Source organism: Kogia breviceps, chromosome 13, assembly GCF_026419965.1.
Source record: "Kogia breviceps isolate mKogBre1 chromosome 13, mKogBre1 haplotype 1, whole genome shotgun sequence".
NCBI lineage: Eukaryota > Metazoa > Chordata > Mammalia > Artiodactyla > Physeteridae > Kogia > Kogia breviceps.
Window position 1 is genome coordinate 80,267,437 of NC_081322.1, and position 17,007 is coordinate 80,284,443.

General features: G+C 43.8%; 1 protein-coding gene across 15 annotated transcripts in view; it reads left to right on the forward strand.

Annotated features, from left to right (window-relative positions):
* TIAM2 (TIAM Rac1 associated GEF 2) overlaps positions 1 to 17,007 on the forward strand; it is a 262,812-nt gene that overhangs the window by 200,398 nt on the left and 45,407 nt on the right. For 14 of the 15 annotated variants that reach the window (XM_067011043.1, XM_067011041.1, XM_067011042.1 and 11 more), the window contains one exon: positions 660 to 923. In XM_067011043.1, the coding sequence (XP_066867144.1) occupies positions 660 to 923 (264 nt within the window). Of the gene's footprint in view, positions 1 to 659; positions 924 to 17,007 lie in introns of those variants that run through there. The other variant, XM_067011057.1, reaches the window with a different exon arrangement.

Consider the following 17,007-nt stretch of genomic DNA (forward strand, 5'->3'; position numbering starts at 1 on the left):
ATGCGTATCCATATACATACACACATATATGTATATATATAGAGAGAATTTGTGTGTGTGGTTTTGAAAGAGAGAGAGTATACACACACACAGTACACATGCATACGTACAGACAGATGGAGCCGGCCAGGCAGACAGACACAGGCAAATGTTATTTCCCAGGGCACTGAACATCACATAGAGGAATAATTAATTTGAGTGACTCTCAAACTATTTCTTCCAATACTAGTCTGAGAGAGCTGAAATTTGTTATCAGTGGAATCCCAATACTACACATTTTGGCGCTCTCTTTTAAAGTGGCAACGGGGGCTTCCCTGGTGGCGCAGTGGTTGGGAGTCCGCCTGCCGATGCAGGGGACACGGGTTCGTGCCCCGGTCCGGGAGGATCCCACATGCCGCGGAGCGGCTGGGCCCGTGAGCCATGGCCGCTGAGCCTGCGCGTCCGGAGCCTGTGCTTCGCAACGGGAGAGGCCACAACAGTGAGAGGCCCACGTACCGCAAAAAACAAACAAACAAACAAACAAACAAAACCCATAAAGTGGCAACAGAACAGTCCCTGAGAACGCTAGACGGTTTGAGGTTGCAGCCGTCTTTCATCTTAAAATATTTCTCTCAGTAATATCTCTCTTTCTTCTTACTCTGTGTCCCCTTTCTCCCCAGGGCTGAGAAAGGGCAATGAAATCATGACCTTAAATGGGGAAGCTGTGTCTGCTCTTGACCTCAAGCAGATGGAGGCCCTGTTTTCTGAGAAGAGTGTGGAGCTCACTCTGACTGCCAGGCCGCCGGACACAAAAGCAGCTCTCTGTGCTTCCTGGTCAGACAGTGACCTGTTCTCAAGGGACCAGAAGGGTCTGCTGCCCCCTCCTAACCAGTCCCAACTCCTGGAGGAATTCCTGGATACCTTTAAAAAGGATACGGCAAATGGTAAGGTTTTGTTCTTTCTTCCTTCTTCACGGCTGGTATCACCAGCTAATATTTTTAGGCTGTGATTTTTCTTGCAAACTGAGATTATTTAAGCTATTCAAAGAATGTTTTCTCATTTCTTAGAAGAACACAGATGCCAACCGAGTAGATTTGATTTAAAATTCCATGCATTTTAGTAATTATCTCTTTTAGTGAAAATAGAAAATAATGGTTTTTGCACAAAATAACTTTCTTGAAAATTGCAGTCTTAAAAAAAAAAAATCACCCATGATATTTGGTATTGTAATTACTTTGTTACTGAAGGAGATGAAAGCCAGCATAAATGCCAAAGTTGATTTTTCTATTCAGTTGAATGTAAGGCAAAGGCATCTTGCAGTAATTTATTGGTTCTAAGAAGGGTTGATGCAATTCATTCTTTAACTCTGTTGTCGAGTACTGGTTCCTCAATAAACTACGAACTTTTCATGTAGGTCATGAATTCTAAAATTTTGTAAAGGCCTAAAAATGAAAAATTGTATGCCAGCTTATTTTTCTGAAGGTGAGATTTCCATGTAAGGCAGTCACTTGAAGGTTTGAATTTCTGAGCTTAGTATTCGTGCATATTTCATATTTTGTAGTCAAGTAAATTAGGGGCTCTAGCTCACACTGAAAACCTGTGGTTTCCTTCTGTACCCCTGGAGGGGGCTGGCCAAGCCCCCATCGTAGACCAAGCGTGAGGTCTTATGTTACAAGCACACCAAGTAATTTTTATACTTAATTATAATAGATTTCCAATGGAAATCTCTGCATGATTACCAAAACTGAATGGAAAACAAAAAGAGAAGCTGTTAGGATCAATTTAATTATAAAATAAGTTTATTAGGTCATTTTTGGAATTTAAAAATCAGATTGTAAGATTTGTGATTCAATAAGGTTATGTACTGCCTTTTCCTCCTCTCTTGAGGTTTCCCTCCAATTTAAAATGCCATTACATTGACTACTGACATACAGAAGCGAGTGTCATAAAACCAAAAGTATGATGCAACTAATTAATTACTTGGTTATATTAGGCTCATCATTCAGCCACCCTGGGCTGCTCTTACAGGTCTGAGTATTCTACATAAGACATCGTGTGTCCATTCGTTGGATTCATTATTCTTTTATTTATTTATTTATTTATTTATTTTTTGCCGTATGCGGGCCTCTCACTGCTGTGGCCTCTCCCGTTGCGGAGCACAGGCTCCGGACGCGCAGGCTCAGCGGCCATGGCTCACGGGCCCAGCCGCTCCGCGGCATGTGGGATCTTCCTGGACCGGGGCACGAACCCGTGTCTCCTGCATCGGCAGGCGGATTCTCAACCACTGCGCCACCAGGGAAGCCCTGGATTCATTATTCTTGAGGGATACATTCACTACCTGTTATATCTCTGTGTATTTTATCAGAATAAGAAATCACTGCAGAATCAATAACACTTTTGGTCCTAGCAGGAATGAATTTCTATAGAAAGTAGAAATTTTGTTTTTTTTCCGAAACAGTTAAGGATCAAACAGGTCAGTTAATCGTGTTTTTCACTTTTTTTTTTTTTTTTTTGTGGTACACGGGCGTCTCACTGTCGTGGCCTCTCCCGTTGCGGAGCACAGGCTCCGGACACGCAGGCTCAGCGGCCATGGCTCACGGGCCCAGCCGCTCCGCGGCATGTGGGATCCTCCCTGACCGGGGCACGAACCCACGTCCCCTGCATCGGCAGGCGGACTCTCAACCACTGCGCCACCAGGGAAGCCCCCTAGAGACCCATTCTTATGGGTTACAGTTTTGTAACTTACCTAGGGATACCCACGTCAGTGTGTGCAGGTGGCTTAGCTTAGGCTGTGGCAGGGCTTTTCCACCCCGGTCTGAAGTGTGTATGCCACAGGTACCCGCACGGATGCGGTGTGTATCTCTGCTCACCCTTCCCTGGATGGCATATCAGCACCCTGTCTTCCCGGTGAGACCGTGCTCCCGGTGAGACCGTGCTCCCGGTGAGACCGTGCTCCGGGTGAGACCGTGCTCCCGGTGAGACCGTGCTCCCGGTGAGACCGTGTTCCGGGTGAGACCGTGTTCCGGGTGAGACCGTGCTCCCAGTGAGACCGTGCTCTGTGGCCATGAAGCATCTTCTCCCCAGGGCTTTACTGTCTATTCCCTCCACCACTCCAGAGTAATGTGCTCGTGTTGGGAACAAAACAGCCACGATGAACTGCTTTCCCAAATACTTGGCAAATATGGAATTTATTTCTTTTTTTTTTCCCTCTATCAATTTGTTGTTGTTTTTTTTTTTAAACTGAAGTATAGTTGATTTACAATGTCATGTTAAGTTCTGCCGTACAACAAAATGATTCAGTTATACATATATATATACAGTCTTTTTCATGTTTTTTTCATTATGGTTTATTACGGGATATCGAATTTAGTTCCCTGTGCTCTACAGCAGGACCTTGTTGCTTATCCATCCTATATAGAAGAGTTTGCATCTGCCAACCCCAAACTCCCAGCCCATCCCTCCCCCACCCCCCTGCCCCCTTTGTTTCTTCTCTTTTTTGAAGTAGTTGTGTGGCTTGTGAAGGAAGTTAAACGCCTGTGAGTGAACATCTCAGAAGGAAGCCTGTCTGTTTTTAAGGTCGGGGGCTTGGCGGGGGGGATGGAGGGAAGAAGATAAGGGAGAGGAGAGAGAAAAGAGGGAACCTCTCAGCTGAGCCTCACGCCGTGATGGCACGAGAAGCCCGTGTTCGTGGAAGTGGGGAAGGTGGGTGGTGTGACAGGCAGGCAGGTTTGAGTCCCACCGGGGCTTGAGTCTGGGCCTGCCCTTCCCAGGCTGTGTGACCTTGGGGGCGGTGCTCAGCCGGGGAGGGTGGGCATTGGTGGATGACACCCCAGCTGCGCTCTCCCCTGCCAAGACAGTTTTGGGGTGCAGCCCCAGTTCTTCAGAGGCCCCTGTGGAGTTGATTCCTCTTGCACGTGGAACCTCATTTCACACTTTCATGGGCTTTCTGCCCTCTGGTCTCACTGGCCTCACTCCCCCGCTTGGGCTTCTCGGGATCACCTTCTAGATAAACTTCTGTACCCACGACCTTGGCTCAGACTCTGCATCTGGGGGAGCCCGAATGAGGACACCGAGCCTTGATTCCTCATCTGGGAGACGAGGCTTCCGTCCCTGCCCAACGACGAGCTGCCGTGAGCTTGAGCTAGTCAGTGTCTGCTCTGGTCCAGCCCGGCTCCCGTGGGGCAGGAAACCTGAACACGGGAGTCTCCTCTCCCCTCCCCCCACCCTGTGAGCTCACTGTCTCATTAAAGCTTACCTTGACTTGCTTTGGTGATGAATTAGGAGACAGTAGTCCCACTTTCGTGGTTAAAAAAAAGGTTTTAAAATTACACAAATAAAAGAATTTAAGTGATTTTTGAAAAACAGTTTTTCATACAACTTTGAATGATACTTAGGAGTGGTCATTTCCGAGTCTGCCTTTCCCTAAATTTCATGTGCTCTCAGCGCTACCAAAGGCAACCTGGTACTTGAAAAGAAGGAAGCTTTCCCTGTTTTAGTTTCCCGAGAAGCCAATCCTTTGCCTGTTAATAAAAACCACACAGCTGGCTCTCTGGAAGGGAAGACCTGGTATTTTTGCTTGTTTGTTTTGAATAGAAACTGTAAGAACGTCAGAAGGTGGAGGAAGAAGGAGCCCTCAGCAGCTGTTTTGGGCATATCTTAACTGTCTGGGCTGAATATTCGCTGAGCCCTATTGGGTGTTTAAAATATGCAAGACCGGAGGGTAAGCAACGTCAGTTTAGGACTTCTGGTCTACTTTTGGTTTCAGTCAGGCATCCAGAAATTCATGTTTGTTAGCTTTAGTCTTTTGGTCAGGTTTGAGCTGGGAAAACAAAAACAAAACCCCTCTTGTTATATATAAGTGAGTGAAAGAAATGGTGGTAATGGTGACAAGTCCCATGGAACTCGGGCAGGGATTGAGTTGCTGTTCAGGTTCCCTGCTTTTCTAGAAAAGAAGCATCCTAGTGGTGTTTGAGACTCATGGCTGTGTATAGTGTTTAAGGAAATGCTTAAGACCCACCCAATGAGCTTGTGAGATTGCAAATTCCTGGCTCCTGCAGTCAGAAAGCCCCCTTCAGGTGGTCTGGGGTGGTGGGCCTGCTCTGTCGTGGACCAGGGCTCGCTCACATGGTCAAGGCCAGTGGTCTGAAGGAGGTAGTCTGATCCTCAGCGGTAGGACCTACCCTTCCCTGAACGCTTCTGTGCCCGGCTCTTGAGAATTAAACAGGATAATGTGTATAAAGTTCTCAGCAAATGACAGCGATTATGGGATCCCATGCCCTCAGCCCCACCGGTGTCCTCAGTGCAGCCAGGAGGCAGCACGCAGTATTCTCAAATGAGCAGGTCCCCTCACTGGTTCTCAGCACCCCCTCGGGAGACAGTCCCATTCAGCGGATTGACACACTGAGAAGCAAAGAACTTGCAACAGTCAGTGGCTTTGCTGTGATGCTCCCCTGACGCCGTGAGGGGTGGAATGGGCAGGGGTGCACCGAGAGGTGATGGGTGTTCAGTACTGAGTTCCTTTGTATCCTTAGAAATGAATGACCATTTGATTCCTGCCTGTAAGGGTTTGAATTTCTGTTCTAGTTCTCTACAGGAGAGAGAGAGGAGAAATGTCTAGAGGCTGTATTTGACTTGAGCGGAAATATCGTCTGTAAAGACTTTTTATAGAGAGAATTAGTTTTACCGCTGGAATTCCCCAGAGAAGCCAATGTTATTTTTGAGCCAACAAGGCCACTATTGAAGGCATCAGACGTGCCAGCCCTGTTGATATTGGGTTCCTGTTAATGCTGTTTTCGATTTATATTGAAAATCCCTTTTCCAGTGTATGCCATCTTTTGAAAAATTCCAATGGCTGTTAAGAGAGTCTCATGGGGCATAGACTTCCTGAACAAAGCCTTTATGTAAACATTGAACTTGATGTGGCATTAGTGTAGCTTCCATCTGTAAACAGCTGTTCATATGGCCTTGTTAGGATTGGGGTATATTTAACAGGAGACAAAAATAGAAAAGACTTAAGTTCCTGCTTCCATTTAGATAATGTCAGCGCAGCAAATGCTTCTTACTGGATGATGAGGGTAACTGCAGCCTGAGGTTCTTTTTTTAATTCCCCACCCGACTTTGAATCACTCTTTTTGAATTGCTGTATGAGTAGTGTAGAGTCTTAGTCTACCAGAAGCCACTTAGATGCAGATTTGCTCTTTGGAGTGAATTGCTCCTGGGAATGTATGTGTCCATTATACAGCTTTCACCAGGGGAAGAATTATAGAGCCAGCTCTGATGTGGCAAAGCCACTTATTTCCTGTTTATGAGAGTGAGGGCATTTCGGCTTCCATAGCCTGCTTTAGGATGACTAAGAGCAATGAGCTCAGAAAATGCCGTTTGTGTGCGAAACTGCTGTTACTGAGTCTGTCTGGCTGACACCCCAGATCCCCGGATGTCAAAACATATTCAAGTTCTTAAAGATGGTTGGCGCATGTAAAAATTTTAAAAAAAATCTGGGCGGGAAATACTGATTTTACCAGGACACAGAGCTTTGGTCTCAGAGTTCATAGTTTCTTCTGATGGTGCTGAAGGTGGTTTTCAATTTCATCAGCAGAAGTGAGCGATGTGGCTTTGTGGCAGCAGTAACTATGATCCTGGGGTGCCAATTCCCTTATAAAACTCAGTGTTGTTATTGGGAATTTGTCTTCCTGTTTCCCACATTCATTCATTCATTCACTTGTTTACTTAACAAATAAACAAGACGTTTTTGCTGAATGTTGCAGGTATATAAAAATGAGTTAGATGTTGTTTTTTACCTTCAAGGGGCTTATAGTTGAGCAGGAAAAGTAAAACACTTGTAAATAATAATTCACGTTTGAAAAAAAAAAACTTTTCAATGAAGAGAATTAGAGGTCCACCTCAGAGGTAGCATTCCCACTGATTTTTCTGTTTGTTTCTGCTGGGAGCAAAGGGGTCCCCAAAGAGAGGTGTGAGAATTGGAGAAAGGTTAGCATTTGATCTGAGCGTGTTAGATGGGCAGCTTGTGGATTAGAAGGTGTGTGGTGGAAGCGGGAGAGCATTTTATAGAGAGCGTGTAACCTGCGACACAGGCCCAAAGCAGAGGTCACCTGGCTCTCTGTGAGTGGGAAATAACATTGGAAAGTCTGTTGGGGCCAGATTGTATTAAAACCCTGAATTCCTGGGGTTTTTAACAGATATATCATGGCAGGTAGCTGAAGAAACTAGCGAGTATTGCCCTACTTTCCCTTGCCTTAAAAAAAAAAAAAAAAAAAAAAAAAAAATTGTCTGGTCATTTAAGGAGCACTAAAGTGTGGCTCGAAATCCTTCCAGGGTAGATACTCCACCTTCTGCATGTTGGCTTTATTATTCCACTGCTAGAGCTTCATTCCGTTGGCTCTTACACTATTGGTTTTTTTTCTTTTTCCGGTACGCGGGCCTCTCACTGTCGTGGCCTCTCCCGTTGCGGAGCACAGGCTCCGGACGCGCAGGCTCAGCGGCCACGGCTCACGGGCCCAGCCGCTCTGCGGCATGTGGGATCCTCCTGGACCGGGGTACGAACCCGTGTCCCCCGCATCGGCAGGCGGACTCTCAACCACTGCGCCACCAGGGAAGCCCAGTATTGTTATTTTTAATGATCAAAAGTCCCTTGTAAAATAAAGACTCAGATAAATGTTTTTTGGGGGAAAGAATGAATAAATGAATTGCTGTCAGTGCCCTATAAAAACAAAGTGCTCCTCAGCACCGTAACGCTGTGTCCGCTAGCGGCGCGGTCCTTGCAGGTCCGCTTTAGGGACGTGGCTGGCCTCAGGCCAGGCCGGCTGGTGGTGAGCAGATGCCCGTAGCCCCGAGGGCGAGGCAGTGTTGGAACTGAGGGAGAAGCTGGTGAATAAAACTTGCTGGCATTTTGAGTAAAACCAGTCCTGTGTTCTCTGTCCTAATGTAACATGCAAATTCATCTTTCAGGTTAAGATCTACAGAATTCTCTGAAGAACACAGCATGCAATTTCTGTTGGATCTATCACTTTTAATAGCCATTTGAAAGTTGGGATGTTTGGATCAAATATAGTCTCCTGTTCATGCACAGTGAGCCAGGCCTCTATGAGGTAGTGGTTCTGTAAAACTGTTACCTGTTGTTGGAAAGAGGAAATGTTACATAGCCTGTTACATAAAAGGGGAAAAAAAGGTCTGACTCTTCCTGTGGATGTTACAAGTACTGATTGCCAAATGATGCTTGTCTCCATTTCCATTTTTTGTTCCCCTTCTTTTGTAAATGAATTATGTTCCTGACTTTATTCCTCCCTATGAAGGAATTGAGACTCAGGAAGGACCAAGTATAGACATCTCCCTTTTAGCTCTCACTTTTAGAGACAGCTAAATGTGGCTGTATCTTTATAATTTTTTTGGATTGGTAATACATGGGCATGATATGAAATTCCAGCAGTATAAAAGGTTAAACTGTGATAGATAAGTCCCCCTAAGCTATGTAGTCAAGTGGTTAAGAGCACGGACACTAGCCAGACACCCTGGGTGCGAGTCTTGGCTGCAGGCTCGCCTGCTTACTAGCTGTGTGGCCTTGGTTGAGCAGGTCACTTACAGTCTCTGTGCTGAGTTTTCGCAGCTCTAAAGTAGTTTAGGATTTTTGGATCATGGGATCGATGAACTAATACCTGGAAAGAACTAGACTGTGCCTGGCACATAGGAAAGGCCATGTAAGCGTTAGTTAAACAAATAAAAGAGGTAAATTTCTCCCACCCTGTCCTCGGCCGCCCAGTTTCTCTCCCAGAGGTCATCTTTGTGCTTAGTTTCTTTCTCATCCTGGCCTGGAGACTCTTAAATGTTGGAGGAAATGGTGGGGTAATTTTCTCCTTGGCTTTAACTGCATTATCTTCATACATGGCTTCTGGTAGGCAGAGTAGTGTCTCCCCCAGGAATGCCTACATCCTAATCCCCGGAGCCTGTGAATATGGCAAAAGGAACTTATGTGGCAAAAGGGACTTCAAAGATGTGATTAAATTAAGGACCTTGAGATGGGGAGATTATCTTGGATTATCCGGATGGGCCTAATCACAGAGTCTTTGTAAGAGAGAGGCTGGAGAGTCAGAATCAGAGAAGATGTGATGACAGAAGCAGAGATTGAAGTGATGCAGGCCTGTGAGCCAAGGAATGCAGGCAGCTTCTGGAAGTTGGAAACGGCCTGGAAACATTCTCGCCTTGAGCCTCCACATGAAATACAGCCCTGCTGACCAAGTTTAGTCTTCTGACTTCCAGAACCAGGAAGATAATAAATTTGTGTTTATGCATCAAGCACTGTGTTTGATGGCAAAGATACAAAAATAAAGAACCACAGTCCCCACTTTCGGGGTGGGCAGACTTTGAGGGGTAGATGTGTGAATAGACAATAATCAGTCCACCATGATAATGGCTCTGATTCTGCAGTTGCTAAACTTGCTGGTCTCCAGATCCTTTCCTGTAAAAAGTTATCAGGGACCCCAAAGAGCTTAGCTATGTGGGACTCTAAAGAGCTTAGCTGTATTACTATCTATCCGTATTTAGTATATTAGCAATTTAAACTGAGAAATTTTAAAAAATTATTAAAGTTTATTTTAACGTAACAACAATGAATACACTTCATGTTAACACAATAAGCATATTTCTAAAAATGAACTAGTTCTCCAAACCAGAATCATGTATAGATCAGTGAGAAGAGTAGTATTGTTTGACTTTTGTGCAAATTTCTTTAATGTGTGTCTTAATAGAAGACAGCTGGATTTTTACATCAGCTTCTGCATTCAGTCTGTTGCACTGTGTTGTTTTGGTGGAAGTGATTTGAGGAAAACTCAACCTCACGTAGATTTGTAGTCGGAAAAGGGAGGAGTACTTTAATAATCCTTTCAGATAGTTGTGGATATTCTTATTTAATATTACACCAAAGCTCAACAAGAGGTAGTTCCTTCAATGTTAGTTGCAATGTGAAATCTGAAACCTTATTGGTGGACTTTCCTTACTTTGTCACATTAAAGTCCATTGGCCTGTCTTGCACTTTGAATGGATCTTCTACTCATGTATTATTTGATAACATGCAATGGTTATTTCCAAAATATTAGGTCACTTGATTATGCAGACCTTTCAGATATGGACATTTTATTATCTAGCAGTAAAAATCACATTCATTAATATCACCTCCAATCTCATTGGAAAAGTCTCAAAGTATAGGGAAGCTGTCAAGCTCATGGTGGTGAATACACATTTTCCAAAATTCCAATTTTTGCTGGAAAGTTTGCATTATATCTACAAATACTGTCATTTCCCCCCCCCTTGGAAATGACCAGTTCGTTTAGCTCATTAAAAAAAAAAATTTTTTTTCTGTCGTTGTTTTCTTGAGTAAAAATTGTGTTTTGTGAAAAAAAGCAGCTGGTTCAGCTTGTAACACCATATAAGTGCTTTTTCTTGAAATAACCATTGCAGAAGAGCTGTTTGGATACTTCCTAAATGTGTTCCCAAGGTCTGATGTTGACTCTGGGCAACACGCGGGACCATCCCATGTATCTGAGCAGAGAAGTGACATGATCTGACCAGTGTTTTAAAAGAGTCAGTGACTGTTGAGAATGAATGGACTGTAGGAGGCCAGGGTGGGACAGAGGCTTCTGCAGTGACCAGGCGAGAGGTGATGCGGGCTTTGTTCTCAGTGGTCGCAGTGGAGGTGGAGCCAGCAGAACTTGCTCCGAGACGGCTGTGTGGTGTGAGGGAAGGAACGGAGGCCAAGGAGGACTCCCGGGTTTTGCCTAAGCAACGGAAAGGATGAAGTTGTCAGCAATGAAGATGGGGAAGCTGTCTGTGGGGTGGTTTTGGCAGGTGACCAGGAGTTCCTTTTGGAACACCTTGTGTTAATCCTCTGTGTTGATAGCGAATATCCCACCTGTTTCCAAATGGTTTTAATGGCTTATACTGAAAGCCATCCATAAAGTCCCACAACTCATCAAAGGTAACCACATAAAGGGAAAAGGGGGAGATTTGAATGACAACTTGCCGACTTTAAAGATTTTCACTCATAATGTAAGGCAAACACGTTTGTTGATAGGAGAAAACAATCAAGTTTGAAATTCAGGAGCTGCAAATTAATTCCCTTTCATTTCAAACGATTCAGTTATGATTTTTGCAGCTTATAAATTTATTTCTGATCCTACATGACTCAGCTCTGATTCTCTTTTTATAAAGTGTCCAATCCCATGCAAATCCCTTTATCTTTTATCCTTTTTTTTTTTGCTTTTTGGACATTAACCACCTTAACGTATTATGGGACAATGTGACAAAGTTCAAATTATCCCAGTTTCTTACTTGTTAGTAGCTCTGGGAAAATTTATTTGCTAAGAGACATATGCAATTGTCAGCAACATTATTTTGTGTCTTCTGTGAGGAGCCCTGACCAGCTGCCCCAGGACGGGGTCAGATGCTGTGCCACGTGGAACAGTTTCTAGAATGTCCCTTCCTCCCCAGAGTGTCCCAGGGGGCTTCTGAGGGAATCCGGAATTTCCAGGGAAGCACTTTGAAGCTTCTAAACAGAAGGACATGCTACTGTCAACTTTCCTGCCTTTACCTTTCCAACACTAATTATTTACTCCTAAATTGCTATTTGTGAATCTAATTCTGACTTTCACGTTTCAGTTGATAAAGGACCACATCACCTTTCTGTGAGGTTTAGGCATCTTTGTTTAGTAGTATCTGCAAAATTATTTGAATGTTTATTGAATTTTGTCGTTATTATTTTATAAAAATGAGGGGAAAGGGGACCTGAAAAACGTTGATAAGAAGCCTTGGTTTCCTAGCTTAATACCCACGACCCCAAAATTCCAGTCATCAGGGGTGTTTGGGCTGGTGAGCCTGTAGCCCCCTTGGCGATGTTGTTGGCTCATGTTGCAGGTCATGTGCCTTCCCTGGGGAAGGAGGAGGAGGAGATTAAGATATGTATCAGGTGTGTTTAAAAGCCGAGGTATAAATAGGAATATTATCATTTGTTTAGATCCCTGGGAATAGAAGTCTTCACAGAACCAGTAAACTCAGTTTTCCTACTTTTAGGATCTGTCAGAAGTAGGGGGGCTGCCTGCATGTCACCTTGGAGGATCACGGGCTCGTCCTCTTCTGAGCTCTGAAAGCATTTTGTCTGTATACCTGATGTGGAAGTTAAGATTTATTGCCTTGCAGTGTCGCTATGTGTGCATGTCATAATTTACGTACTGTTCTCAAGAGACTGAAAATCCCTTGAAAAACAGGGACTTTGAGGAACACAAAGATGTTTCGGGCGCAGCAGCGAGCACACTTCCTGGTGAATAGCAGGTATTTCACTCAACTGTCTGTTAAGTGAAAGGCGGGTTGATAGGCGTGTCTAGCAAGGAAAGGCAGCGTCCCAGGTGTGGGTCCTGGGGGATAAAAAGCAACCTTGGAGTGCACCTTGAAGCTTCCCAGGTTTCTTTTTATAAATCTGGTTGCAAGGGAGTTGTGCTGAGGCTTCCTCCGAGCCGAAGGCTCTGCTCACTTGCCCACGTGCCTGAGGGACTCTGGGATGGCCCGAGACGTACACCCCGGCTCCAAAGAGCCTGACTGCTCAAGTCCTTGGTCTGCACTGCTCTGCAACTTCAGTGCGTTAATTGGTGCCCACGGGTTTGTTTTGACAGATGAACCAGAACCACAGCTAAAGAAGAGTAGTAACATCTGTATCCCCGGTAAAAGTCGATGCTGATAGATGTGTTTTAAGTTTAATTTGGGGGTACTGATGTTTATAAAAGACGGTGGGTCTGGGACCTGGATCCTAGCTCCAGGCCTTATGCTTGACCTTGGGCAGGTTATCCTAACTTTCTAAATCCTCCTAAAATAAAGGATCGGATAAAAGAGTTTAGCATTTTTTCTTTCTCTAAAATTCAGTTATTCAATATGATTAAAGCACCAAGTTAAACAACTATAGGAATGTGCATTTATTTTACACAAGTTTATGAAGTGAAAAAAGCAAAGTAATGGATCAAACATTCAATTTGGTTTTGCAACAAATCTCATTACCTCTTTAAATAGAATCAGGTCTTGACTGCTGGAGAGAAGGTGTTTGTTAAGGCTTCGTCGTAATAACAGGCTGTCTCAAATATAAAGGTCACCAAGAACCTTAAAAGCATTAATTATCCGTTACATCACCCTGTGGAGCAGAGACGTGTTATTATCATTTTACTTTCACAGCTGGGTAAATCAAGGCACAGAGACACATGAAGTTGCTAGTGACTTGGACAAGATCATGGTCAATCTTAGGTAGGGAGAGAACTGTATTTTCTTGTTTTTCCCTCCGTGTAGGGGAACTGGATTTTAACCACTTTTTTTTTTCCTTTTAAATATTCCTCTATTAACATACATAGAGTAAAACCCAATAATAATGTGTCCTGCAGTACAGCAAATTTAGATGTAACTGCATTGATACCGGCCCTTGTCTTCTTATCTGGGTTCTTATCTGGGGGCTGAGGGTGGTGATTAGGAACTAACTGCCTTGTGATCATTTCGGGCTTGCTCAGTGCAGGGAGAGGTCGATTGTTTAGTAATAGTTCTGCCGTCTTTATTCTTGCACCTTTATTTAGATAATTCACACTGATTTTCATTAACCTTGCAGTAATGCAGCTGTGTATTTCGTGTGATTTGTTTCTTTGGAACCCACTTATGATGGAGTTTGATTGTAACTCTAATTTCTCTCCTGTAAAATCTGCACTGACATCTTTATCTTCTTTTTAAAAAGTGTAATTCACATACCATAAAAGTCACCTCCTAAAGTGTACAAATCAGTGGTTTTTAGTATATTCAAAGTTGTACAACCATCACCACTCTCTAATTCCAGAACATTTTCATCACTGCAAAAAAAAAAAGAAACAAAAAGAAGCCCTCGTGCCCTCAGCCGTCACTCCTCCTCCTCCGCTCCCCTCAGCCCCCGACAGCCATGCGTCTGCTTTCTGTTTCTGTGGATTTGCCTATTCTGCTACTTCATAGAAAGGGAATTGTACGTAGCCTGCGTGTCTGCCTTCTTTTGTTTAGCGTGATGTTTTCTAGCTTTATCCATGTTGCTGTGTGACTCAGTACTTCATTCGTTCATCCTTTTTATGGCTGAATACTGTTCTTTTTTAACTTTAATCCCACAAAACAGTAGCACTTCCTGAAAGGAGGTGGTCCTCAGGTTTCCTGTTTCTTACAGCATATCCCCCAATAGAAACTTGCCAGTAATGAGTTTTTAGGGTTCTTCTCAGGGTCTTTGTTTTTACTTTAATGTTTTTATTTTATTATTATTATTTTTTTCCTTTTTTTGCTGTACCGCACAGCATGTGGGATCTTAGTTCCCCAACCAGGGGTCGAAGCCAGGCGTGGCCCCTGCAATGGAAGTGCGGAGTCTTAACCACTGGACCACCAGGGAAGTCCCTCAGGGTCTTTAAATAGAATTCCAACTAGGTAGTTTGTAAGGGTTTTGAACTTAAGTTCTTCTTTATCAAGTCCTTTAAGTGTCAGAAATAACAGTGGTGTCTGTTATATGCCCCTGAATATAACTGTGATATCTGGGTGGTCCTCCTAGCTCTGCAGGGACCAGTTTCTGGTGGAAATGAAACTCTGGCTGAAGATCCTGTTGCCTTTGACTTTGTACTTTCCATCAGGGACCCGGATAAGGTACCATGGGAGGCCCCCTGCACAGCCATCGCCTCCTGGAGCCCGAGAGCATGGGTGCACCTACATTCCCCCCTCCTCGTCCAGGAAGGCCTTTCCCTCCCCCATGTTATAATGAACGTGGAGGTGGCCTGCAGCACATTCCCACCATGAAGACACCCGCCATGTTCCTGTTCCTCTGAGTGTTCTTTCAGATGCTGAGGATATTTATCACAGATAATTGAATCAAATCACGGCAGCCTGCTATTAAGAAACATTTACTACCAATATTTACTTCTCTCTTTTATCACCAGAGACCTTGCATTGTCAAGAACATTACCAATTGGAATGTGACCTCAGGTCAAGTGCACTTGGAAGATTTATGAAATTACATTTTTTTCTGGCATGACATTTATGTTATGATAGAATTTATTTCTTTGAAAGCATACTGCTGCCTTGAATTTCCTTGACAAAAGAATAATAACAATAAAGAATTGTAGAGTCCCAGATATCTTCTGAAAAGTAGATCCATTTCTATCTACATCAGAAGAACATAGAGTAATGGTGATCTGTTTTTGTTAATGGTACAGGTTAGACTTGACTAGCCTTTGAATGTGGTCAATGAAATATGGTTATTTTTTTCTCTCCTTGAGTAGTCCTTCTGTTATTTCATTTAAATGGTTTGATTTTCATTCTCTTTCACTGACCGATGATGATTGATATTTGCTTGGATGACAGAGCTCAGCAAATGTCACTAATGAAAGATGTCACACACCATTGCATTTTTAAGTAAAAGCATGAGTAAAATTTAGGGAAATCTGAGTTAATTAAGAATAACCAATGCTATACAAAGTTTGCAAATTGATAGTTAAAAATTGAGAGATTTTAAACTTTTCTGTGCAAATGAACTCAAGGCTCAATATGCTCTTGACCCCAAGATAAGCTGTGTCTGAAGCATCAATACAGAACTGTATATAGTGTGTGAAGCTCGGAGAACTGAAAAAAAAAGTTGGAATTTTGTATTTACAAAATGCTATATCCTTCTACTGGAAGCCTTGATTTACCAAAATCTTTACCTTTTCTTAAAATTACACTCACAATTTTTTAAGTAACACAAGATACATCAGATGAAGGAATTGAATTGGATACTTTCTAAGATTCTTTTCAGATGTAAAATTCATTGATTCTTTACAAGCTGTTCATTTATGGAATTACATAGTAGGGATTCTGAGAAATTGAATAAATCAAGTAGATTAAGAACATAATTCACACAAACTGTGTATGTGATGGGATCGGGCTCTTTCTGGGTGGTATGGCTGTAGATCAAACTGTGAATATAAGTACAGCTGGCCCTCTGTATGTGCAGGTTCTGCATCCTCGGAGTTAATCAACAGTGGATGGAAAATACTATTCTGTGCTGTAAAGGACTCGAGCATCCTCAGATTTGGTTTCCCTGCGGGTCCTAGAGCCAGTCCCCCTCGGATACTGAGGGATGACTGCAGATATAAAACCGTTAAGTGTCAAGGATGTACAACTCTGATGCCACAGGGCATTATGTGGTTGAAAACTGAAATCATTTATTATTTACTTGTAACTTCTTTGATATTATTTTTTAGATTTTTTTTTCAGTCTTCATAGAAGATTATCGTTCTGTAGTTTTTTTTTTTTTTGTGGTACGCGGGCCTCTCACCGCTGTGGCCTCTCCCGTTGCGGAGCACAAGCTCCGGACGCGCAGGCTCAGCGGCCACAGCTCACAGGCCCAGCCGCTCCGCGGCACGTGGGATCCTCCCGGACCGGGGCACGAACCCGCGTCCCCCGCATCGGCAGGCGGGCTCTCAACCACTGCACCACCAGGGAAGCCCCGTTCTGTAGTTTTTACCTCAGAGGGGGTCTAAGGGCTGATGGTTAATCAAATAAAACATTTTTGATCCCAAGATGAGAGTCCCAGTTAAATATGCTACATTATTTATTGAAATGCTGTCTTTTAAATCGCTCCGGTGAGTGTATTTCCTTTTCTCAGGAAGGGAGGGTGCTAATATTCCCTTTGCCCCTGCTCTGGGCCGTGTGCTTTGTGGTGCATTCGGTGTCCTCTGATGTCACTGACCCTCCCAGAGGTGAAGTTGAAGTCCTGGCCGCGGAGAGGGGCAGAGACAGTTCTCAGCAGCTGAGGCACTGCCCGCCAGTGACATTTTGGAAGTTTATGGGTCTGTTTTTGGTTTTCATAATGAATTGGGGGAGGGTGGCACTGAGTGTTGGGGGCCACGGAGCTGGCTGTCCTGCATGTTTAAGTCCATCCCTCACGCCGCAGAACCGTTCTCCTGGCATCCGTGTCAGTGAAAACCACGGTGTAATGACTTGAGCCAAGAACCAGCT